Here is a 25422-nt window from a genome sequence, read left to right as displayed (position 1 = left end):
AGACGCAAAAGCAACAATGTGTTCTTTACCAGAATTGTCAATTTGTGAAAGAACGCCTCCGAGACCTTTATTGCTGGCATCTACAGTAATAACAGAATTAAGGTCCACATCGAAAGGAGATAAAACTGGAGCATTAATGATGTCGGATTTAATCCTATTAAATTCATTCTCGCAAAGAGCAGACCATTCAAATTTGACTTTACTTTTCAAAAGTTGTCTAATGTTAAACACTTTACTGGAAAACCCTTTAACAAATTTAGAATAAAATTCAACCATACCCAGGAATGATCGAACATCATCTTTACTAGTCGGAGAAGGTGCTTCTTTGATAGCATCTACTAGCTTGGGTTTAGTTGATACACCATCAGAACATAAGACATGACCCAAATAAGTTACAGATTTTACCCCGAAACGACATTTTGAAAATTCAATAGTCAAACCTTTCTCTTCAAGAATAGTAAGAACCTCTTCAAGAATAGAATTGTGTTCAACTTCATCTTTTCCATAAATTAATGTCGTCCTGAAAAAATCTAATTTTGGGGTGCTTGCTAAAAAGATGGTGCATAATACGTTGGAAAATGGCAGCAGCAGAGGCTAAACCAAAAGGCATCCTCTTGAATTGAAAACAACCCATGGGTGTAATAAATGCTGTGAGATGTTTACTGTCATCGTCTAAGGAAATCTGATGGTAAGCAGCAGAGAGGTCTAAGGTCGAGAAAAAGGAGGCGTCTTTAATTGAAGATAGCATTTCAGAAATTTTAGGTAATGGAAATTTATCGATAACTATGTTCTCGTTCAAATGGCGAAGATCTACACATAACCGAATTTTGCCATTAGAACGTCTGGCGATCACTACAGGAGAAATCCATTCAGAGGATTCTATTGCCTCAATTATGTCTTCTCCAACTAATTTCTCCAGTTCCTTTTCAACATCGTTCCGTACTAAAATAGGGATGTTTCTTGCTTTAAAAACTTTAGGTTTCGCATCACTCTTCAAGACAATGCGATGGGAAAATCCCTGAAAATTCCCAATCTTGCCACTGAAGACAGTGGGAAATTTTTTTAACATGGAAACACCAATCTTTTCACCATCATTAATTACTAAAACTGGTTCAGGGCTATTAGGATTAAGAATAATGTCTAAATCTCATTGATCCTTCCATCCCAAGACAGAAGGACCCCGTTTGGACACATAGAGCTTCCCTAAAGAATCTCTATCTTTAAATCTAAATCTCAGAGGTTTGAAACCAATAATCTCAATTTTCTCCCCCAAAAATCCTTCAGGAGAAATGTCAGAAGGGTAAAACTCATTCCCTAAATGTTGTGCAAATTCCGAATTCCATACTTTTTCATTAACTATGGTATAGGGAGAGCCGGAATCAGCATAGATATTAATAGGAATACCACCAATTAACATGTTACAAATAGGTTTCTTAAGAACATTCCTCTTAAAGGAGTCATTAATATTGAAAATATAAACTTTCTCAAGTGGTTTCTGAATACATTCATCTTCCATATAGCAATGAGTGACTTTCTTAATGCATTCATCCTCGACAGAACAATGTAGAACTTTTCTAACAATATCCTCGTCTTCACTAGAAGAGGAATTGCAAATCACCTTTACTTTTTTATTCTTAGACCTATGACAGGCTCTAGAATAATGTCCAATTAGACCACAATTGGAACATTTTTCTTTAATGGCCGGACACAATTTAAAGTTAGCCAAATGTGAACTACTACCACATCTGAAGCATTTGAGTTTCTCAGAACTTTTGACCTCACTAGGTTTCGTTTTAACTTGGTATTTCTGTTTATAATTGGATTTGCTCTGAACCTTAGAAACAGTATGCTCGGAAACAACATTAGAATCAGCAGACTTATCATTAACTTTGATAGCTTTAGCACTGCGGCCAGAAAGTTCAGCCTTCCTGACGATAGCTAAAACATCCTTAAGGTCTGAATCGCCATTAATCCAAAGTCTATCTTGGATTGATGGATCAGAAGCGTGCATCACAACTTGATCCCTTATAAACTGCTCTTGAAGGTGATCAAACTTACAGTCATCCGCTATCTTCTTCAGCTCAGAAACATAAACATCTATAGTTTCACCAGGTTGCTGTTTCCTGCGGAAAAACTTATATCTGGTAATACCAATGCACACTTTAGGGGAAAAGTGATTATCAAAATCCTTCAATATATCATTAAAAACATTGGATTCCCCACCACCAGTACACTTTGACATTTCCTCATAGACTTTCAAACCACCAGCGCCAAGAGAATGTAAAAATAATTTCTTTTTTCTCTCAGGTTTCATTTTCCCTTCTTCGTCGATGGTATCAATAAAATTTAAAAAATAAGCCTTCCATTGGAGCCATTTCATGCAAGGTTCTGTGCCAGAAGGCCAAAATGCTTGAGGTGATTGAATAGTAAAGTTTTGAGTAGCCATAGTTAATTATAAGGTCCCAAAACAGTCAATGAAGGTAATTATCAAATGTCATAAATAGACAATGTAGGAAGGAAAAAGAAAAATTATTACTGACTGTCACTGAAGAGCTGGAACTGCAAGAAATCCGTGGAAAATGAAGTAAAATAATAAAGGAAAACGGATTAATTAAATTTTAAGCGCCGTTGAATTTAGGTCAAACAACACTGTCGATCGATATCTCTAATGATGAACGCCGAGAAGTTAGCAGCGTTACAGTGTGTTGCCATGGAGATTTCTAAAATGGCTGCTGGCGTCTTTCGTCATCACGCGACGTGCGTGATACGTCATGAAGATAGATTGCCACGGAGAAGAAAGTCAGGGCGTTCGTGAGTGAGCAGGGATGAGAACGCTCACTACAGCAAAGAATGGAAGTCCTCGAGGAAGAGGAGGATTTAGAACGAAAGCGCTCGTTCCATCCAGGTAACTGCTTCTCAAGCCTCTGCCGGTAACCGCTTCCCAAGCTTTTGCCGTTTGAAAGATGCACCAGTCAATGATGATCAGTTGAAGTATAGATAAAGTTAGGCTTAGACCCAGCGCGTAAAAAGCATACAATCCTCAAAGCGATATGCAGCGCAAGGGTCAGTTAACTCCCAAAAAATGTTTTACTTACACGAAGTAGGGAGGAAACTCGTCCTTTACTTTCACGGTGCTGTTAAAGCGGCATGGAGGGAAGGTCAAGGCAGGTGTCAAACATGACGTTCTTCACGAAGGAATTATAGAGACATCAGAGAAGTCTTTTCCACACTGGAAGGTTACTTCCTTGTAAATAGGTTGAAAATTCAAAATTCCTTCAATTGTAGTCAAAAAGGTTCGGGGGTTTCCTGGTGCTTCCTGGCCCTCGTCGCCAAAATTGTAGTGTAGAGTCCACACAGTAGAATTATGAATTAAAAGTATTTATTGTAGGAAAAGCACAGGAGCAAGGTAGGGAATAACCTACACAGGACTTCTTCCCCAGTAACTGTCCACACAGAGACTGGAGAAGAATCCTGTGACAACAAAGAATGTTACATGAGGATAATTCTATGGAAAACATTAAAGGGCCAACATGACACCTAGAGTTCGATATAAACAAGACCGAATTTGAGAGAAGAGGAAGAAAAGGGGAAACAAGCAAAAACATGAGCCTAACTTTGCACCAAGAGGAAACATTAATCTTGGACATTACACTTTGAGGTTCCCGAAGATTACCTTACTCAAGAGGCAAGAGTCCCAGGAAAAAAACGTACAGGTATCAGCAGTTATGAGGCAACTGCTCATAGTTGGCAATATGTAAGGTACAGACTGGGCTCACATGCTCAACACTAGAACGTAGCCACTCTGCTCTGTGCCTCAAGACAATTGCAGCTTTCTGTCCTCTACAACTATAGTTAAAACACCAAGCAATTCTGGCTCCAATCTCCAAAAGAAGCACTTTTACAATAAAGCCTGAAAATCCTACGCCAGGATGCCACAAACCATTTTCTTTGTAATAATTTGGTCCCAAATGTCCTCCCATTGACCTATATCAAGTAGGAAAACCCAAGACTAAAAAAAAAAAACGAGACACAGAAAATTGCAAGGTAGTGACAAGTAAGAAATACTTACGGCCATGATTAGCTCAAAGGGGTGTTTGTACACCCTCACGGGTGACTGATATTTCTGGACCATGATGAACGTCTATCAGCAACTGTCACACCTGAAAGATACAAATCATTGCAAAACTGATCAACCTATGTGCTCCAAAAAAGAATTTTTACAACTGACATTTGAGATAAATATAGATGTGAAACCCTTCACCTTAGGCCTGCAGCTGTGGAAGCACCCCCCGCCCCCCACTGACAGCATCAGGATTAATCTCAAACTAAAAGGACCACAAACCTATGTCATTTGTGTTCTCTGGCAATACAACTGCGAGCTTTAGAATGAGTGTTTACCATGGAGGGGATTCAACACTTAAATATGTCCACACTGTTTTTCAAATATGTACATCATTCTAAATGAATGTTCACCTCCACACTGATATCTCGGCTGTAGAGCATTTCATTTAACTATCACTGCTGTTCTTACAGTCTAAACAACCACTTACTTACAGAAACCAATGAGAGTATGACTGGAAAGTATAACCCAACACATTCCAATGCACTCTGTACTATGAGTCATACTCAGACTTATGTACAACATATCTGACCGAAATGTTACTCGATGCGAGAAATAAATAATTAAAACAATGGTGTTCCCGGAAATAACCTAATACATTTCAAATTATCTCCTATTCTTCTCAATCTTCTGGAGATTTCTGCAGACTTACCAGTAATTTTAATGTTTTGCTTCTTATTCTGAGGCGGAAATCACCAGAATCTAACCCAAGAAACATTGCCCCCCCAATCTCTCCTTACTTAAAGTTCAAAAAAGTTTCACAAAGTATTGTCAGCAAATGGTCATATAAGTGTGCGTAATAGACAACAAGATTGTACTCTGTAATGCAGACTTTACGATTATTTTGCTATATGAAATGCAAATGTTTTTGTTTTGAACTGCTGAAATATAACAGAAGATGTTGGAAAACCACTGATACCAAAATGTTGTTCGGTGGACACAACAGTTAACTGATCTGGGACAACATAATTATACGGATACAGCCAACCATATTCCCATCCCCATACACACCAATCCATTTTAATCCTTTGTTCACAACTGCTCTACAAGTAGGCAATTTTTCAGCATGGCTGATGGCGATTGCCTCATGATAACCAATCTATTCCACAATGGCTCCATCATGAATTTTAATGACTATAAGCAAAACTTTTAGAACTACAAAGATTCCACTACATGCAACTACGGCATCGCAATACTGCAGCCAGGCCTAAAAGAAGCAGCGATCAGGGACCTTACTATATTTGGTAAATGGCTGTGACAAGCAACAGATTCTAGGAGCATAAATACACAGGTGCATGCACTTTTATCAAATGCAACAATATCATCAGAGCATACAGATACAAAGATGACAGGACCTGTTGGGGGTATCACTCACAGACACAATACCTCACTGTCTGGAGGGATCCTCAATGAGACAAACCTAGAATCTCAGGCAGAGAAGCACACTATAGACTACTCTTGTGACTAGTATTGTTATACAGCCAAACTCCACAAATTTCTCCCCCAAGTAAATCACAAGTTTTGGAGAGGCTGTGATGCCATTGGCAAAATATGACATATCTAGCGGGACTGTCAACGTAGTAATTAGCTCTGGTTTGAGGTGCTAGAGGATCTTAGAATGATTCTGGGATATTCTATCACCCAAGACATAGACAGTAGATAGGACGATTCTATGTAATTGTCTGGGAGCAGCTAAAACTACAATTGCTTCCCAATGGAATCCAGCCCCCACCCCCAAGCGTGGTTTTGGGACCTCACAGCTATGGAGAAACTGATGACTGACAATACCACAAACAGGAAAACTGATTTTGAAATGATTTGGGGTCCTGCACTATCTATCAGAGGGCATTCCGTTTCTCCCTATGCTCCAAGATGGAAAGCATTCAATTTATTGTCACTCTAACACACACTGGAGACCATTGCTTGGGCATAGGTAACCACAGCCATTATGGCTATCCATAAACTGGCAGTCATGGAGCGTTGACACTAAGGGGCCTAATATGATGGAGGCCAGAAAGCTTCCGATCCCCATCGTCTGTTTCAATTCCGACCAGCTGATTATGTATCAGCCGGTCGGAATTAAAACCGGTCGTTCATTCCGGCTGGCTTCCGACAAGCTCAAGCAACCCGTTGGCCAGTTGGAAATGGCTTGTAATCCCAAAGGGAGGGCCCTTTGGCCCATGGGATTATGATGTACGGTTTCTGGCATGGTTTCCATGCCAGCCTGTCTGACATGGAAACATGTTGGCATGCATGTTTTGGGGCCTCCAGTAGGACCTCCCCTGTGTGCGCGGCCTCCGGTTGGGGCCTGAGGGGGCAGCTACGGTGCCCTCCTGTTGATCCCTGCAACCTGGGCCAGGCACCTTGAGGTGCCTGCCCCGGGGTGCAGGGATGAACACCTCCCATTTCCTTATGGGAGCATGCATTACGGCTGGTTTACTGCAGTAATGCATGTTCCCAATAAAAAATGTCGGAATGCAAAGAAAAGTGTTCGGTCTCATCCTAAAGAGGAGGACGCACCACCGACCCGAGGTCAGTCGGTCCCCTTAACGAGATGTCCACCCGACATCACAATTGCTTCCTAAACACTTCTACCCTGTTGGCTGAGGAGACAAACAGACTGCTTTTAAGGGAGTTTATACAATTGCACCTTCTTGACAGTTTGTTTCGAGAGGAAGTGGGAGGGGAGATGGGGCTGGGATTTTGTTTCTAATATAGATCGTTTTTTTCCCTTTTTAGTTTGAGGCTAGCGCAGCGCGCAGGCGCTGCTCTATGGGAGGCTTCTTGTGAGCACTCTTAAACTTCTCCGTGTGGGTCTGACTCCTCCCACACATTGGATTGGCCTGTGTGTGTATCTTTCAATAATGAAAGCACGTAAATGGCCAAAGGCAGGTGCATGTCCCATCTCTTCACTAAAGGTTCACTCCCACTGTGTTTTGCTCTCTGGAGCGAGCAGCGGCACGCAGGGTGGCAGCTGGTTACTATTTCCACACGTGTTTTCGCTTGTTTTTTTTTACATTACGTCATGGCGGCCGCGCGTCTTGTTTATATGATGGCCTTAGGTTTGTGTGTCTTCAGCCAATACAGGTCTAACATGACGGACACTCACAGAAATATGCAAATATTTAGGATTCTTTCCCCCATTGCAGGGACTAAACAGCACCGGCCCCCACGCTACATCCTGCCCCCCACACAACACATCCCCTTTCCCTCAAGTAACACGCAACTGTCGGCCATCCCACGGTCACTACACATCAACCCCTGAGCAGTCTGCAATCAGCGTACAAGACAGCAGCCCAAAGCCTCGCCAAATATGTCACTCAGGAAAAACAAATGACTGGCCATTACTCTGCATCCATGGACGACGCAGGAATCCTGCATTGTGGACTGTGCCCGTTCAAGTGATTAGCAATATATTCAATGCTACGCCAAGCATTCAAAGCCAAGGAATCCGTAATAACTTGTAACAAAAAATTACGATCTGAACCTGGTGATGAAATTTGCCTTCAATATTCCCACCTCAGTGATAATAAGGGTGGCAAACGTGCAACGATAAGACTATGTTCATGGAATGATTCCACTGTTTACAAAAAATACCGTTCCCCGTTGGGAAAGCGATGCTGAGTGACTCAGAGGGCAGGGCAGGTCGCTTTTGCAGGTTTTCTTAAGGACAGTAATGCTTTCTTCGGCGGCCCAGGTACCCATTAGCATTACAAATTAACTATAGGGCATTCTAATATTTCTTGTGAACGCGGTGAAACTTCGTTTCGTGAAAGGTATTTCAGATTTACTTTCAATTAATTAAAATCTTAATATCTGCAATCATTTTAAGGAAGTGGGCTTATAAAACCCCAAATCTTGCAGGCTTGCGGTACTTTAAGGCACAGCATAATTACAGTCGAATTACAGTCTGTAGTAGTTCAGCCCAGAGGGCTGAAGTCAGGCTCTCCAGGGACCTCTAGTAACAACATGTGGATGTGCAACATAGTGCACCCAGCGCTGTATATTCGTATCCAGGAACCTCTGGTGACTACCTGTGGTAGTGCACCATAGCTCACCCTGCGCCGACAAAAGCTGATAATGTGCTGCATGGCTATACGCTTATAAGGTCCCAAGACCTAGACCTATTGGCTATGCCAATGCTTGTTTTAGTTCTCTTGCTCTAAGGATGGAGCTTTATGATGTGGATTGACACAGGGTAGATCAGAAATATTGTTAATAATAGAGCTGACTTATGTATTGCATTTCAGATACTGCGGAAGAATATATTGCATGCTCTGTACCATTATATTTCTGTATTAAAACCATAATAAGTGTGTATATTATAAAACTGAAAGTAAGTAAAACTATTTCAAACGAATCCAGAGAGAAATAGTGGAAAAGCAACAAACAGTTGTGCAACATTCTACTGGTTCTATTAGTCACAAGGCAAACATTGGATCATTTGAAAATGTTGAGTGACTACATAAATGCGATGATAGGAATAAACTAAAAGAGTAATGAGTGTTTAATACTGCATGTTGTGATTTGTTGTTTTTCCAAATCGTACCTCACTAAAAGTATGTATGTCACACAAAAAAGCACCCCTCTATATTACAGCTTCTCAAACTACTACGAAAAGAGATACATAGACCATAATCACACAACTACGATCTAAGATTAGATTTTCAGTGACCTTGACCTTTCCAAAGAAGCCAGGGAGGACCTCAGCGAGACGGTCACAGATTGCACGGCACTCCTCTGGTGTAGTAGACTCGAGGTATTTTCTCCCCTGCTGCCGATGTGCACAGCAACATCCCTCTTTCCATGACAGACATTTTACTTAGAACATGTAACAACAGTGCTTCACAGACTTGCTAAATGCCGTCTGTCTTGACTTGCTCTTATTACGAAAAGTATGCATTACAAAGCCTTTAAGAGCCACAACCACAAACGTGAAATGGATTTAACACTAGAAAAAGACGTGACAGCACCTGAATGTTTTCCAGAGCACAAAACCCCAAGAGGATGTTTCACATAAAGGTACACTACTTTGTTGCTCATAATAACTCTGACAAACAAGATTCCAGATCCAGGATCTATAAACCAATTAAAACAATGCATATAAATGCTGCATCCCGACTGCGTAAAACAACCTAAATAGTATTTTTTAAATCTCCCGAAAAACGTATACCTCATTCATTCAGCAATACCTTAGGTCTAATTTGCCACTCTAAAAAAACGCAACATGTAAATACATCTAAAAAATGCTAATTAGTTGAGTAGGCCGGCACATGCAAAGAGCCAGTAAAACATCAACATGGGCTCCCCTTCTAATCAATCTGACAGCCCATGATGAATGTTCATTTCCCCTCATCTAACATTGTAATTGTTCCGTTACTGAGGGTGTAAATATATAAAATGTAACAGGTAACTGCGTATCATGATTCAATATTGCATCAAGAGGTTCTGTTGACATTATAAGCTTAGCGTCTGAAGAAAGAGTAATATCTATGTCACTAGATTCCCGAGATGGAAATAAATAACCATATAACACAAGTTACCAGTTATGTATTTTATAACATTAGGTCTTTGGGAATAGTTATTCTGAAAAGGTTGATTTCTTCAAAATGCAACCCACAACAGGTACTAAACGTGTTTAGGTTTTGTTTACTCTTCATGAATAATAAAATGGACAATGGTGAAGGCAAGTGAATTTATGCAATTCTATGAATTCAGCGTTTACAGCATCACATGATTTAGCAGATTAGATTTTTTTTAATCTGAAATGGGGAAAATAACAGCCACAAAATGTGCAGCATAATGTGCATTGCTTGCCTCATAATTTGGATAACACTGCTGCATAATTTGGGCCTCCATGGTGTATAATCATGGTAACTGTGACAATGGTAAAGGCGTGCAGAGTGGTTAGGGAGCTGTCATTATGATGTGGAATCCAAATTTCACATATTAAATGGAGCTATGAAACATGGATTTCATTTCTCTTCAATTTGTGCAATACACTAACCTAAACATGTGAAAAAATGTTAATATATGCAGATTCAGCGTTTTAAGTGGTATTTATTACCACTGCTGAATGAGAGGAGTGGCGCCTTGAGTGAGTTATAATGGCCCTCTTTAAACAATGGTAGTAAATAGTATATTAGGCTCTGTGCATTTGTATATATGGTTTATGGCATTATGTATATTTGTTAAAAATGTTTTTAACCAAAACCCGGATGCAACGGTTGCTTTTGTGCAGTAAGGTACATCGAAGAGGATTCACGACTGACCAGAGTTCTTTCCATGTCTTACGTAATTGTGAGATACAGTATGTGAGTTAGCAGTGTTTGCACAAGGCAACTTCTCTCTACTGTGGCCCACTTTGGGGCAATCAGGAAATTAAAATAAAACATTTTTTTTCACTGAAAATAAGTGACGTCATAGTTCAAAAGTATGTTTTAAACTCGCTGAAACTCCGTAGTCATAGTCAACTGAAGCAATTATAACTGGCGGCCTTACCATGCACAGCATTGTCCAGGCACCCCGAACTATCAATCTTTTATTTTTTATTTTTAATAACTAAAGGCAGCACGAGGCGCCCACTCCTGCACAGCCATGTCCTAATTACATTTTTTTTTTTTTTAAAGCAAGGCTGTCCCAGCACAGCCTAGGCATCCAGAGCTTTTTTTTTTTTTTTTTTAATAGTGTCAGTGAAGTAGCCCACTCTTACGCTGTCGATCTGTATCCCCGCCTAGTCAGCACAATCCGTGCTAGCACAGGAGCTGGCACAATAATCCTCTCTGCCCACATGGAGCTGGCAGGAAGTGAATATGGGTGTCTCTCCGCTCCCCTGGTGACACGGTTGACCATGATACTCTGATACAAAGACTCTACAAAGCTGGCCTACAGGGGACTGCTCTAGACTGGATTGCATCCTTCCTCGCAACAGAACTAATATCATCCATACCCCACTTTTCTCATCCAAAACATACTTCAGAAATGCAGGAGTTCCTCAAGGCTCTATCATCTCACCCATGCTTTTCAACATAGGATGAAGTCATTACCTGCACTGATCAATCAATTTCACCTCAAGTTTTGTTAAAGTAAAACTCTTCGATGATTCGTCCCCCATTCTGGATTTCCACATTACCCTTGTTCTATCCAAACTCGATTTCGCCAATAGCCTCTAACACGGATCACCTTTAACAACCATAAAAAGGGTAACGTCTTCAGAATTCGGCTGCTAGACTACTCTTACATATAAAACCGCAAGACCACATCTCCCCTGCCTTCAAAGCCCTGCATTGGTTACCGGTTGCCAGAAGTCCACTTTCAAGCTGCTTTGCATCACCCACAAAGTGATACATGGAACGGGACCGCTTTCCATTAGGAATAAATTCAAGAAACACATTTAACAAAGGAACCTCTGCTCCAGAGTGGCACCTCGCCTCAAAATCCCAAGATACAAGAAATAAACCATAGGTGGGCACATCCTTCTCTGTTCAAGCAGAAAAACGTTGGAACTCTTTACCCCCCAACATAAGAGCCAGGGATACCACCTTATCTTCAGAAAACTACTTAAATTGACCCTTCTCCAAAAAACCACCATACACAAACAGAAATATACAGCATGTTCATCTGTATACAAGTATTTTATGTGTACTATAGATATGTACCTATATAGGTGTATTGTTTTGTATATAAATGTGTAGAATAATTATGTTAAAAAATATAGATATTCATTAGTTCTACTAAAAAAATTTACATATCACGGATAGTTACATTATACTATGTTTTTAATATGTATATAAGTGACTGCATAAATCTTTTATCAAAACTATTTAGCTACAATTGTTTCACTATTGAATTACCAAAAATATATAAATAAATAAAATTAATTTAAAGTACAACTTCACTTGAAAGCCGGAGTTTATTTAATGCATCTTTAATCTACATATACTACCTTCATGTATGCATCTATATAACTTCCATGTACTTATAGACCTATTTATTTATTACCTTTCTTCTAATTCAGCCTATTCAATGCACTACCCTATATCTCACCCTTTACCGCTCTCAATATATCCTCTTTCTCAACTCTGACTCATCTCAAACCTCTTTTTCCTACTCTTTTCAATGCACTACCCTATTTCTTATCCGATACCTCTACCAATATATCCTCTACCTCCACTCATCCCAAACCCCATACTACTACTATGATCCTCGAAATAACCCCTTTCTAGACTCCTCTCATTTGACTCATCCCCCTCCAACTTATCTTTTACTCGTCCCAAGCCTCCTCCTACTACTATGAGCTCCAAAACAAACAAAAAATGATTGCTAAATCCTTCCCTCTTCTATCCCTCCACTATCCTTTTCAATCCAAACAGACAAACAAACATGTTCACTACTCATATTTCACTATACTAATTCACCACTAATCCTTTATGGGTTACGGAGTAGCGTGCTACACCCCAAAAAAGCGCTTCAACACGCCATCAGGGGTAGCAAGCGCAATATAAATGCAAACCTTTATCCTTCTCAATCCAAATAACAGACTAACATAGCCACTACTCATATTGCTTTCATATTTCACTATACTAATTCACCACTAATCCTTTATTGGCTACGGAGTTGTGTGCTACTCGCTGAAAAAGCATTTTGAACACTCGTCTGGGGAAGTAAGTGCTATATAAATTCAATTATAATACAATGCAATGGAAGGGGGGGAGCAGAGCGTGTGGCAGCAGCGCCACCTTCCACATACAACTGTGTAGGGGTTCCGGAATGGGGGGGTCACAGTTATTGCACTTTCCCCAAGCAGGTACTTTTTGGATATCAGGGAGGGTGCCTTACACATAAATATGTGCTCCTCAAATTAATTACAAAATGAATCATTGCTGACCACACACCCTAGCTCATCCCAGGGGGGTTATAGATGAAAAGGATGACTGTGGTACTGCAATTTCTTTGCTGTTGTTTTTAGCCCTGGGGGGTGATGGAAGGGTGCAGGAGGGGGGTTCCTTGGCACAACGACTATGGGGCCAGAATATGCTTATTCTGGCCACGCATATGGTATCTCTGAACTGATGGAGCTGCAGTACTACTGCATTTCTATATATACATACATTTTTTACCTTAACTTCCCAAAAACGACTGAACAGGTTTACACCAAATCACAAAAAGCACGCTTTCTGTGCAAAGATCAAACTTTCTGTCAAAACTGGTGTCAATACGTTTAGCAGTTTTTATTGCATTGAAAACTGCATACGGGATATATGTTTTGCCCCCGCCCCTTTTTGTCAGCGCACTGCTTGACAGATCACCCAGAAACTTTCCAGGAAGAAGTTGATGTGGATTAACCTAACAGTATGCTTACTGAAGGAGAAATGTCAGCATTCAAAGTTGGAAGCCAAATAGTTTCTATCTTGAGATCACAGCTCTCACTACCAAAGACAGAGGCAGTACTATAATGAGATGCACCGCTGCAAAGGCACAAATTGTCAAACATTAGGAGATAAAGCAAAAAGATATATGTTCCAGAAACAAAGACTGAAAGAACGGATGAAGAGTTACGTAGGATATACCACTGTATTATTAAGGTCTTATTTGGGGTACATACAACAGATGACATCATCCACTTACAGTACGAACAGAGAACGACCTTTCTTACAGGAAAGACTTTTAGTATTATTACACAATTCTTTTTTGCCATTTGATGAAGCCTCGGTCTTATAAAAACCAAAGCAGAATATACACCTTTTAGAACAAGTAAACAAAGTCCTAATGAAGGGATCCATAATTAAGTCAATTTGTATGCTTGTAGTGTTTAATGGCAAAACCTCGAAAAGAGACTAAACATCTTTTATAAAACATAACTGCATTTAAAGTTAAATATTGTTCCTTCTTTCAATCACATTAAATAGCAAATCAGATCTATGCTTCACTAAATATAATGTGTAGTGGCCCTACTTCCTCTTAAAATAGAAAAAAATAACATTTGACAAGAAACAAAAAACAGTCTAATGAAAGGAAAGGTGTAGGTTGGGTCAGAACATCAGTACTTCTTGCAGTAGCTAGACTCAAGTGCGGAGATCTTGTTTGAATAAAGTGTGTTCGTCTTGAGAGGAAGAAAATAACAAATCTCTACAAAAATGAAAATGAAATTACCCTGAAATGAAGCAAGCTCGAGAGGGTTAGATTCTTCTTAGCGAAAGCTTCAAAAGGTTCCATCTGGAAAAAAAAGACAACATAAAAAGTAACACGAGTAAAGTAAAAACTTCTGGGTCATCATGACGCAGGGATAGACAGAACCTGCCCTCTATAATGAACCCGGAACCAGGGCTGCCAAACAGTCAGCTAATACGGTCCACTATGGTCCAGGTGCAAAAACACAAGGCATGCTGCGTCCTAAGCAAAGGACCACCAAGCACACTGTAAGACAGTACCTAAAAACATGGGCGAAGAATAGTCAAACAAGCATGCAGATTGCAACCATTACCAAGAAAATTGAATTCAGTGAGTCAGACCACTGCTAGTATACGGATATCCATGTTCCTTCTTCACAACGCATGCATTACAGTACAATAGACACAGCAAAGAACACAGCCATTGCAAATACAGCACTTCAACTATCAGCTTCAACACCAAGCTCTTCTCCTATCCTCCAACGTGCCATGGTAAGCATCGGTGACATCATGATGCAGGTGTTTCTTCACCCCCACTGTTTCTGCAGCCTGTCCCAGAGTATACCTTAATACTACTACCTAACAAGTACCTTTAACAACATCCCAAATCTAAGCACGACATTTGGAGCCCTTTCAACAATTACCAAACAGGTTCTTATCCTGCGAGTCATCACCAGGTTTCTGTCCCACAGCCCAGCTTTGGTATCCACCCGCTAATGGTAAAGTCATGGACAAGTGTTACGTCGTTTGCCCTGAAAAATAACTGAAAAAAGCCTTTCCCCAGAAGCCAAGTTTCCGCCCAGTTCCACCATTACCACGACAACACTGCATTTCAAAATCTTTACATTTCCAAGGAAATAAAAAACTGAGTTGTAATAGGGCTGCACACGTCTACATCCCTACTGATGAATGGCTGTATAATGGGAAATTAATTCAAACAGCAACACAACCATGAATCATCAGCGCTAGTAAGATAAGTCACAGGTTTTAAAAAATTCATAAAAATCGAACAATTCTGCACATGAGAAAGCAACTTGATTTTAAGGTATATATTTTTTTTTTAAACGGAGCAGCTTGGTTTCACAAATCCAGAGCAACTACTTTTACCTGTCACAAAAAAAATATATACAGCACCACCTTACTAAATAGACAGTAAACCAGACAGTTAAATGTCCCACATGAATTATTTACCACGCAGGTTTGCGTACACTGAATACACACACAAACATATGTGACAGAGGCAAGCATGTACATTCTTTATGAGTACACAATTCCCAACATACAGTGCATATACAAATTTAGTTAGTATGCTGTATCGACATCTTACATGCATACAATAGGAGGTGTGATTTAAAATAAAAACAGCTCAACATATTTGCATTTTTTTAAATGTTATTTAGCATAAACCTACTTGTGGCGCTTTCATCAAATCTAAATCACACTGTCACATTGTGAAAGTACAATAGGGTAAGGAGCATGCCCACCTTATTTCTGCTATGAAAAAGTTGCTCTGTCGGATCTATTTAATAAGCAAAAACTACCCTGGTTCAGTAACTACAAGATGAAGAGTGCAATAAGTTGCACTCTTAACTAAAACAAGATAGCAGGATCGATTGGAAGTGTGGTACTGCCAGTTAGGCTTTGAAGGATATATTGGCTGAGAGCAATTACGGACTAGAGATACATGTCATTAGCAGTAAAACTACACCGACTGAGGGGAGGGTACAGTAGCCTTCTTTTAGAGCGCTTGGGACGTCTGATGCAAATTAAGATACAAGTCATGCCAACACCGGGTGGTGTCAGAAGATTGATCTAATTAAGAAAGCGATACAAATAAAATAAGTCGCAACAGCATTCTGCTGTGGTGTGTACTGGCACCATCCCACACTTTGAAGTCCTGGCTACAGGAGAAATAAACTGTTCTGGGCTCATAAAAGCACGATATAGGGTGCAAGCAGTACTGGCACTATAAATCAGTACCAGTCTGTGGATGCTGACGTGGGAGATACGTCTTGAGGAAAACGGTACCACCGTCGATGTTGCGCGTTCGTTCTGTGCTGAATACCAAGAGACTATCCGGGAGGCTACTCTCAACAGTTCAAGAGCCAGGCTCAGCGCCTCACAGACAGAACGACCCGCCAGCCGAGGGTCTAAACTAGCCCGACCAAGGAGACCAGAAACATCAGTAAATAAATACATGTATCTTACTATAAACAAAACCCCTCTACCCATTCTCGTTACACACAGAACTCGAGCCAGCCAGCCTGGATCCCTCGCTCAAAAGCATCCGACACAATCAGCAGCCACTCACCCTCATCATTGCGGGCGTTCCATGGGGCTCCGGAGACAGGCAGCTGCGGTGGAAAGATAGTGGCAGTCGTCACCGAGGTACTGTCCTGTTGCAGAGTGGCGAGATCTGGGCCGTACGGAAGCTGGTCTGTGCGCCGGGGATAGCAGGACACAGGGCTGTGGGTTCTGTCTGCTATGGGTGCGTACGTTGGACCTTGGGCTAAGTGATGCTTGGACACGGCGCAAGGAAGGCCAGACTAGGCGTAGACGAGAGTGAGCCGCACTCTAGTAATACAGCGTCTACCACTCCGTGCGTCCGGCTGAGGGTCACAGCTGCCGGCTCCGCACTGTTGTCTTCCCCGGCTGACGGGCGGAGCATCAGCCAGTCGTTCACCGCAGCGCATGACGCATGTGTACGTACAACGTCAGACGCACGCTGCACACTACGCTTTCTGTCAGTTGGGAGAAGTGATTACATTTAGCTTTAGAATGCCCTCTAAAGTTCTTTGAGGAGTGGGTGTGAGTGTTCATCAAGCTCACCGAACACACAACGTGCGTCACATTTCAAAGGACTGGAGTCGAGTTAGAATAGTAAATAATCAGGTCTTAGAATTTTTTGAAGCCAAGTAATTATATTCCGCTGACTAGCACGGTCTACCATAATGCAGGGCTTTAAGCGGAATGAAAAAACTCGGGGGGGGGGGGGAGGATTCTCAAAGGACCCTGACTGATGTAATTAAGGGCACGTAGGTTGAAAATCTATGCTTTGTTTAGTGTGCCGCCCTACTAGTATTTTGCTACTTCTGTCATATCCAGATATATAGTACAGCATTAGCAACATAGCACTTACAGCAAGCCAGTACTATTGGCTTTGTCAATGGTTGTTAGTTGCATAAGATAAATAAGCAACAACCATGGCTTCGTAGTGTTGCATATTGAAAAAGCGTCAGTTCTGAAGTGAATTATATAGTAATCTGTGTGGCGCATCACCCCCTGTGGTAAGGGGGCCTGGCTCAGCGCTAAATAACAACAAACTACACGTCTGACACTTGGCAGGAGGACCCCGAGCGGTCTTTCGGCGTTTATTTATGTCCTCGGGACGAGCCCGCCTCGAGGAGTGCATGCTGTTGCTACATTGTATGGGAGAGCCCAGGCAGCTCTCTACAATCTGTATTATATTTACTTGGTTACTTTCTCCCTAGCTGCTCAGCCAGGGTGAATGTGATGCATGGAATGTTGGTGTGATGGTCATGAATGGAACGCGTGGGTTCATATCCCATCCTCGTCGCCAAAAATCTGTAGTGATGAAGTCTGTAGCCAAGATGTAGTTTCATATAGATTTATTAAGTTCAGTTACAAGTAGATGAGTTGTAGAGATGCAGCCCCACCAGGAGCAGTCTGCATGAGCTCAGCCCATACTCCAACTGTCACACTCAAGCATCCAAGCACCCAAACATTCCATTCAAGACCATCACACCAACATTCCATGCATCACATTCACACTAGCTGAGCAGCTACGGAGAAATTAACTGAAAGTAACCAGATACATATAATACAGGTTACAACATATACGTTGTTTATGGTCAGTTTGTCTTTATTTGGCCATGTTCTACATTGTATTCTTGCCTCTAGTTCTTTATGTATGTGTTGACGTTATACTAATAGTATTTACATGCTCTTGGGATTGTTGTTGGGTTTTAGTCCCATTCATCACAGTATTCACAGTTGATGGGTTTTAGTCCCATTCAACACTAGTTCATGGGTTTTGGGGTCTCCGTCCCATTTAATGTTGTTCTCACAGTTGATGGGTTTTAGTCCCACTCAAAATTCTTTTCACTGTTTGTGGGTTTTAGCCCCATTCAACACCGTTTGTGGGTTTTAGTCCCATTCAACACAGTTTTCACTGTTTGTGGGTTTTAGTCCCATTCAATGCAGTTCTCACAGTTGACGGGTTTCAGTCCCATTCAACACAGTTTTCACTGTTTGTGGGTTTTAGTCACGTTCAACACAGTTAGTCTTTTTCCATTACACAAGGATAGTTTCATGAGCTTCACCCTCCTATACACTTTTAGTCTCCACACGGGTTCTAATGGGTAAGAGTCCCATGTTTTCTATTTCTAATGGGTATGAGTCCCATTTTTTCTGTTCTGTTTACGTTTCTAACCCCACATTGGGGTCCAAGGGGTTCTAGTCCCATGTGTGCCTTTGTTTTTGTTCATGTTGTGGTACATGCTTACATTTGTTTTCTAAAAATGTTTAATTCATCCTATGCTTCATGTTTGCTGTTTGGTATATCATTTTCACTGTGTGCCACACTCATGGTTGTCTGCCCCTAGGCCTCTGTGGCTGTATGGTAAGCAGTCAGGGTTCTTTCTTTCTTTCCCCTAACTTTTTTCTTCGGTTGATGTTGGGTGTAGATGTTCCATGTTTATGGTCCATTTATTCACCTGTATTTTGGGAAAAGTCAGTTTGGGTGTCCTTCACCTTTTCCTACTGTTTCTTAAAAAAAATATAGGAGGCTGATGTGTGGGTGATATAGTAAGGCGCTCGACCTCGGACCTGGGGATCTGGGTTCGAGTCTCGGTAACGACGCCAAAAACCCCCTGTGATTATGGGCAAATCACTTAATCTCCCCGTGCCTAAAAGGAAAGTGTGTCCTCATGTAACGTAACTGGTGCTATGTAAAGCGCTCTGATAACTGATTCGGTTCGGTTCTAGTTCGCGCTATATAAAACTCAGCAAAAAAAAAAAATGTATATTTGTCTATGCATCTCCTCTACATTGTTTATTCTTCTTACATGTAAATCTTGTAAATCTCTTGTATATTTCTCTGAATTTTCTTCCATTTCTCTTGTACTTACTTTTGCATATCTCCTATCTCCTGTGTTTTTCTTTCATACTCACAGTGGTTTTTCTGGATTTCTATGCTATTATACTTTCACGTTTGGGTTTACTTTCCTCTTGCTTTTTCTCTACTGTTCATTTCCATTGCTTGGGTTCCTCTTGTTTGAACATTTCCTTATTTGTGAGTTTCTATTTTCATGTCATAGAAGAAAGGAGGATATGTAGTAATCTGTATTATATTCATTTGGTTAGTTTCTCCCTAACTGCTCAGCAAGCTGGTCGAGAATGGAATGTTGGGGTGCCTGGATGCTTGAGTGTGACAGTTAGAGTATGGGCTGAGCAGCAGGCAGACTGCTCCTGGTGGGGCTGCATCACAAGAACTCAACTACTTGTAACTGAACTTAATAAATCTACTTAAAGTATACCTTGGCTACTGGATTCAGTTATCACAGACTATAAAGAGTCTCTTAGAAGTTACAAAGGCAGTGAAGGTTGGTACTGCTACAGAGATAAGATTTATTTTTTTCATCCTGAGGGTGAAGGTAAAATGGAGAGCTCAATAGGGATCCGTCTCAGCGCCTTCTTTTTAGAAGTGCCAATGCTGATCACAGGCAAGACCAGGTCCACTTAAAGCCCTGCTCCTACCATGTCTAGGAACCCTAATCCCACATTCTCAAACCATTTGAATGGTACTAAAAAACAGGTGTGTGTGTGTTGTCTTGGGGTAACGCCCAAAAGAAAAATTCTGTAGTGTTGCAAACTGAATTGCTAAATACGAAAGAGGGACGTCTATCTTAGGAGAGCTTGGAGGCCATAGGGCTAAATAACGCCACATTCAAAAGCATTTGGGGTATTAAGTAAATCTGCAAGTAAAAACATGTATGTTATTTCTCATTATTCAAGGCTTTAACACAATATTTACTAATTTTGGAGAATAAAAGTAGCAAAACATTTTGCGTTTGGTTTTCTGCCTTTTTTTGGGTTAAGCGTAAACTTACGAACTCTTGTATACTTTTTAGGTCGAGCGTAAGGGTCCGAACACTGGTATACTTTAGTATACTTCTCTTATGGGCTTAAACCCATCTCCCTGCTTTTGATTTGTTTGTATAAGTGTCCTTTAAAAATCGTTGCTTGCTAGTGGTCAGCCTTGCCTCTTTGTCCCTTCTTTTCTCTTCCCTTCCTCCCAAGAGCAGTGACTAACTATGGTATCATTATGCTTTGTCGTGTTTATCTGTTCTCTGGGGGACTTTTTTTTCCTTGGTTTCATACTCGTGTTTGGTGAAACTCCCCTTTTCATTTGCAGAGCATTCTTGCTCTGAGCTTAGCTTCGCTGTAAACAGGGCTGCAAATCATGCTGTCATCTTGGTCACATTTAAACCACCCTTGCCCCACCTGTGTTTTTTTTTTATTCCTCCTTCAGGCCAACTGATGTGCTCGGTTCTGCACTTTGTGCTGCCAGGCCCCACCCTCCAAACCTTCCTGGCCTTGGTCACTTCCTAGCAGTCTGCCTGCTATGCTGATGGTCCTGACACTCTCTTCTGAGTTTTTTCTTAAACTTTCCATCATTGTCGAACTATAAATCATAATGCAATGTGCATTGTTTACTGGAAGGCAAAAGGGAACATTCCTCAGACTCCCCAACTTTGCACGATTTCGTGACCGGCGATTTGCCTGTGAAATTGGACGAGGAAAGTGATGCCCGCTATTTAGAACAAACCTGCAGTGATAAAGAAGAAAATAAGAAACTATCACCTCATTTTATTTAGTGCTTGTTGGACCTAGGGTAACACCCAAGTCACATAGGGTAGCTTGGCACTAAGTGGAAAGGCCTAATTCTAAGGTACAAGTGCAAAGTTTGCGTCACCCTTCAGTAACCCAATGTCCCTCCACTAGAAAAGAAAGACACCACACTTTTTTTAGTAAAATACGGGCTGTTTTATAAAATTCTTTTGTGAGATTTTCTCTTTCTCCTGTAGTTCAACAATTAATTACACTGTACATCTTGACGTTTTCCCCAAACATATCCTGTAATACTACGAGTTCTCAGTTCAGCAACCTCTTAGCATTTTAACTTCCCACAATGATTTTACATTAGAATGCACTGTCTTAATACTCTGAATCAGTACCTCCTACCACAATAGACAGCACTTACAAGTGAAGGTTTTCTTGTACCAGGTTTCCAAGCACCAAAGGATTAGCATCTATTTTGAAATTCCCTCATTAGACGAACTCTGGTTATTAAGTGAGGCACAAATTAGACGACATTACATTGGCAACTTGAACCAGGGCATCAATACATCAGTGAGATTGAAGAACTCCCCTCCCCTCGCCTCAACTACTGGAGCGCTAGATGAACTGTCTTATCTCTGGCAATGAAGTACAAGTGCGCTACACAAGGGCTTTCCACAATCTGGACCACCAAGGCATTCAATTTAATAGTACTCTGCTCAAGTTATAAACGCCCTCCAAGGATTGTCTCTCCAGTTCAGCTTCGCAGCTCTAATTCAGTTCTTTCGGGCTCCGAACCATCCAGCCTGTTAAGCGGGAAATGCAGGAGTCTACCTTCGGACTTCCCCACCTTCCCCTTCCCTCAGAACCTGCTTACTTGTTTGCGGCAGCGCTCTGCTTTCCACTTTCCCCCGGCCTCACCAGGACTCAACTGGTGAATCTCACCGCCAGCTTCAGGAGGTCCGGGTGGAGCTGTTGGAATCGCGTCACGCCGTCTCCTCACTCGAGTGACCTCCGTCACCAGGCGCACACCGGGCCTGCGCAGGGGAACAGTGTCTGAGGCGCAGGGCCGGCCTCCTCCTCTCGCCGGCGGCAATGTTCTCGGCAGCTCCCGCCCACAAACAATCAAGGCTCCAAGGCCACTCCGCCCCCTGACGCTTCTCAGACTCCCCTCAGTGAGCCTGCGCAGGGGAACAGCGTTTTCCTCGATCGGGCTCTTTGACCTAACGTTCGCCCCGTAGTGCGAACAAGGATCGGGTTTACTGCCAGAACCAGATCCACGATCAGGTCACCTCTTCCTCACTCAGCAGCAGTGCCCTCCTACCCAGGAGCGTGACAAGGAGAGGATGGGGCCCACGTCTTCTACCACACGAATATAACCGGTGGGGGCCAACTGCGGGCAGTGTCCAGAACAGACCCAGGTAAAGTTCAGGCAGCTTATTCCTCCCAGTCCAGGCCTTGTTTCTCACAAAGCTCAGGGAACCGGTAATTACTCCCACGCCAGATATAGTGGTCAGGAAGTCCCAATTCAGCTCACCCACTCTACCCTTTCCTTCTCCTCCGCGGTCTCTCCTAGGGCTAGAGGTCCATTCCTCCAACTCGTCAGGGGAACCCAAGCTGGAATAAGAAGGTGGTCATTCAGCAGGGCCAGATCTATGGGAAAGGGGCAGTGGCAGCAGTAAGGTAGCAACCCTCTGACAGGAAGTCAACCCTCTGAGCTTCCTAACCCTCTATACCCACAGCCTGCACTCCGACTGGTTCAGTGGTTACACAAAATGGCCGACTAGGTTCTGCTCTTATATACCCCTAGCCTCAAGTGTCCAGAACAGGCCAGAAGGTTCTAGAGTCTCCCTGTGTTATCCTATGGGCCCTTGCTCCTGGGGTGCCAGTTATGGCAGTTGCTGAACACCATTTTATTATTATTATTATTATTATTATTATTTTAGGTACCTCCTAGTTTTCAGTCAGGAAAGTCACCTAGGCCTCAGGAAAAAGGACCATGAGGGCAAAGAACACCTAACCCCTAGGACAACACCGCAAAAATTCAGTGGACATAAAAATTAGGGGTTTTGAGGGGCAAAAAGGGGACAAAAATAAATAAATAAATAGGAGGGACTACCAAAAGGGCAGACAGGTCTAACACGCGTCCCCCCTAGCTGAAAGTGGGGAGAGCTACCCAACCCCTTGGGAGTCCTCATCACTAAGGCGGAAGTACCTAGAGAGACCGTCTGCATTGGCGTGGTCCACTCCAGGCCGATGTTCCACCCGGAAGTCCATTCCCTGTAGGGAGATGGACCATCTCAACAACTTGGGATTTTCCCCCTTCATTTGCATCAGCCAACGAAGGGGTCGGTGGTCGGTCTGAACCAGGAAGTGCGAGCCAAACAGGTATGGCCGCAGCTTCTTCAGAGCCCATACTGCCGCAAAAGCTTTCCGCTCAATTGCACTCCACTTCTGTTCCCGGGGAAGCAGTCTCCTGGACAGGAAGACTACTGGCTGATCCAGACCCTCTTCATTGAGTTGCGATAACACTGCCCCAATGCCATGCTCTGATGCGTCTGTCTGGACAATGAACTCCTTGGAGAAGTCTGGGGCCCTCAGGACCGGTGCTGCACACATTGCCTGTTTCAATTTCGCAAAGGCTTGCTGACAAGCCTCTGTCCAGACTACCCGTCGAGGTTGTTTCTTAGATGTGAGCTCTGTGAGGGGCGCTACAATAGTGCCATACCCCTTCACAAAGCGACAGTAGTAACCTGTGAGGCCCAGGAAAGCTCGGACCTCAGTCTGGGTCTTGGGGGGTTCCCAGGCCATGATGGCCTCAATCTTTGCCTGGAGGGGCTGCACTGTGCCCCTACCCACCAAGTGACCTAGGTACACAACCGACACCTGCCCAATCTGACATTTGCTGGCCTTGATTGTCAAGCCAGCCTGTTTCAGGGCTTGGAGAACAGCTTGCAGGTGACGCAAATGGTCCTCCCAGCTGCTGCTGAAGACAGCAATGTCATCCAGGTAAGCAGCGGAGAAAGCCTCCATTCCGGAGAGGACCTGGTTCACCAGCCGCTGAAAAGTGGCAGGGGCGTTCTTGAGCCCAAAGGGCATCACGCAGAACTGGAAGTGTCCCTCAGGCGTGGAGAAAGCTGACCTTTCTTTTGCTCCATCTGTAAGGGAAATCTGCCAGTACCCTGAAGTAAGGTCAAAGGTACTCAGGTATTGGGCAGCTCCCAGCCGGTCAATCAATTCATCCGCCCTAGGGATCGGATGAGCATCAGTCTTAGTCACTGAGTTTAGTCCCCGGTAATCCACACAGAACCTTAGTTCTGGAGTGGTGCCTGGTGGAGCAGCTTTTGGTACCAAAACCACCGGACTGGACCAGGGGCTACTGGAAGGTTCAATGACTCCTAGCTCCAGCATCTTGGTAACCTCACCGTAGATGCTGGCCTTCACCTTGTCTGACAGCCGGTAGGTCTTTGACTTCACTGGTGGGCTGTCTCCTGTGTCCACATCATGGGTACACAGGTGGGTCCTTCCCGGGACAAGGGAGAACAACGAGGAATACTGCTCCAGGACCTGGCGGCAGTCCTCTCGCTGCTCAGGAGTTAGGGATGGGGAGAGAATCACTCCCTCCACCGACCCATCCTTTTCTTGAGACCAAAAGAGATCAGGGAGAGGCTCGCTTTCTGCTACCTCTGCACCATCAGTCACCATCATCAAGATGACCTCGGGCCTCTCATGGTGGGGTTTGAGGCGAGTGGCATGCAGCACCCGTAGGGGCTGTCGAGGGGTCTTAAGGTCCACCAGGTAGGTGGCCTTACCCTTCTTCTCCAACACCTCAAAGGGGCCTGTCCAGCGATCTTGGAGGGCACTTAGCTCTCCAGGTTCCATCACCCACACTTTCTGGCCAGGCTCCATCTCCACAGGGTGAGCGTTGTGGTCATACCACTCTTTCATCACTGCTTGGCTGGCTTCCAAGTTGTCAGAAGCTTGCTTCCACAACTTTGCCATTTGGCTCCGGAAGGCCAGCATATAACTCACCACATCCCGGGGAGGCTTTCTGGGAGATTTTTCCCATCCGTCCTTCACCAGGATGAGAGGTCCACGTACAGGGTGCCCATACAGAAGCTCGAAGGGGCTGAAGCCCACTCCTTTCTGTGGCACTTCCCTGTAGGAAAATAACAGACAGGGTAGGAGGACGTCCCATTTCCTCCGCAGGCTCTCAGGCAGACTTCTTATCATGCCTTTCATGGTCTTGTTGAACCTTTCTACCAGGCCATT

General features: G+C 42.9%; 1 protein-coding gene across 1 annotated transcript in view; it reads right to left on the bottom strand.

Moving 5' to 3' along the window:
* The window catches only part of SEC14L1 (SEC14 like lipid binding 1), a 527341-nt gene extending 510375 nt beyond the window's left edge, over positions 1 to 16966 (bottom strand). The window contains exons 1-3 of the mRNA XM_078654623.1: positions 16601 to 16966; positions 14273 to 14335; positions 4070 to 4160 (exon numbers count right to left, since the gene is read on the bottom strand). Coding sequence (XP_078510749.1) covers positions 4070 to 4132 — 63 coding nt within the window. The 5' untranslated portion in view covers positions 4133 to 4160; positions 14273 to 14335; positions 16601 to 16966. The remainder of the gene's footprint in view (positions 1 to 4069; positions 4161 to 14272; positions 14336 to 16600) is intronic.
* Positions 16967 to 25422: the final 8456 nt, after the last annotated feature.

Source organism: Lissotriton helveticus, chromosome 7, assembly GCF_964261635.1.
Source record: "Lissotriton helveticus chromosome 7, aLisHel1.1, whole genome shotgun sequence".
Taxonomy (NCBI): domain Eukaryota; kingdom Metazoa; phylum Chordata; class Amphibia; order Caudata; family Salamandridae; genus Lissotriton; species Lissotriton helveticus.
Note: the sequence above shows the minus strand (reverse complement) of the source record. Positions and strands in the feature narration are given on the sequence as shown.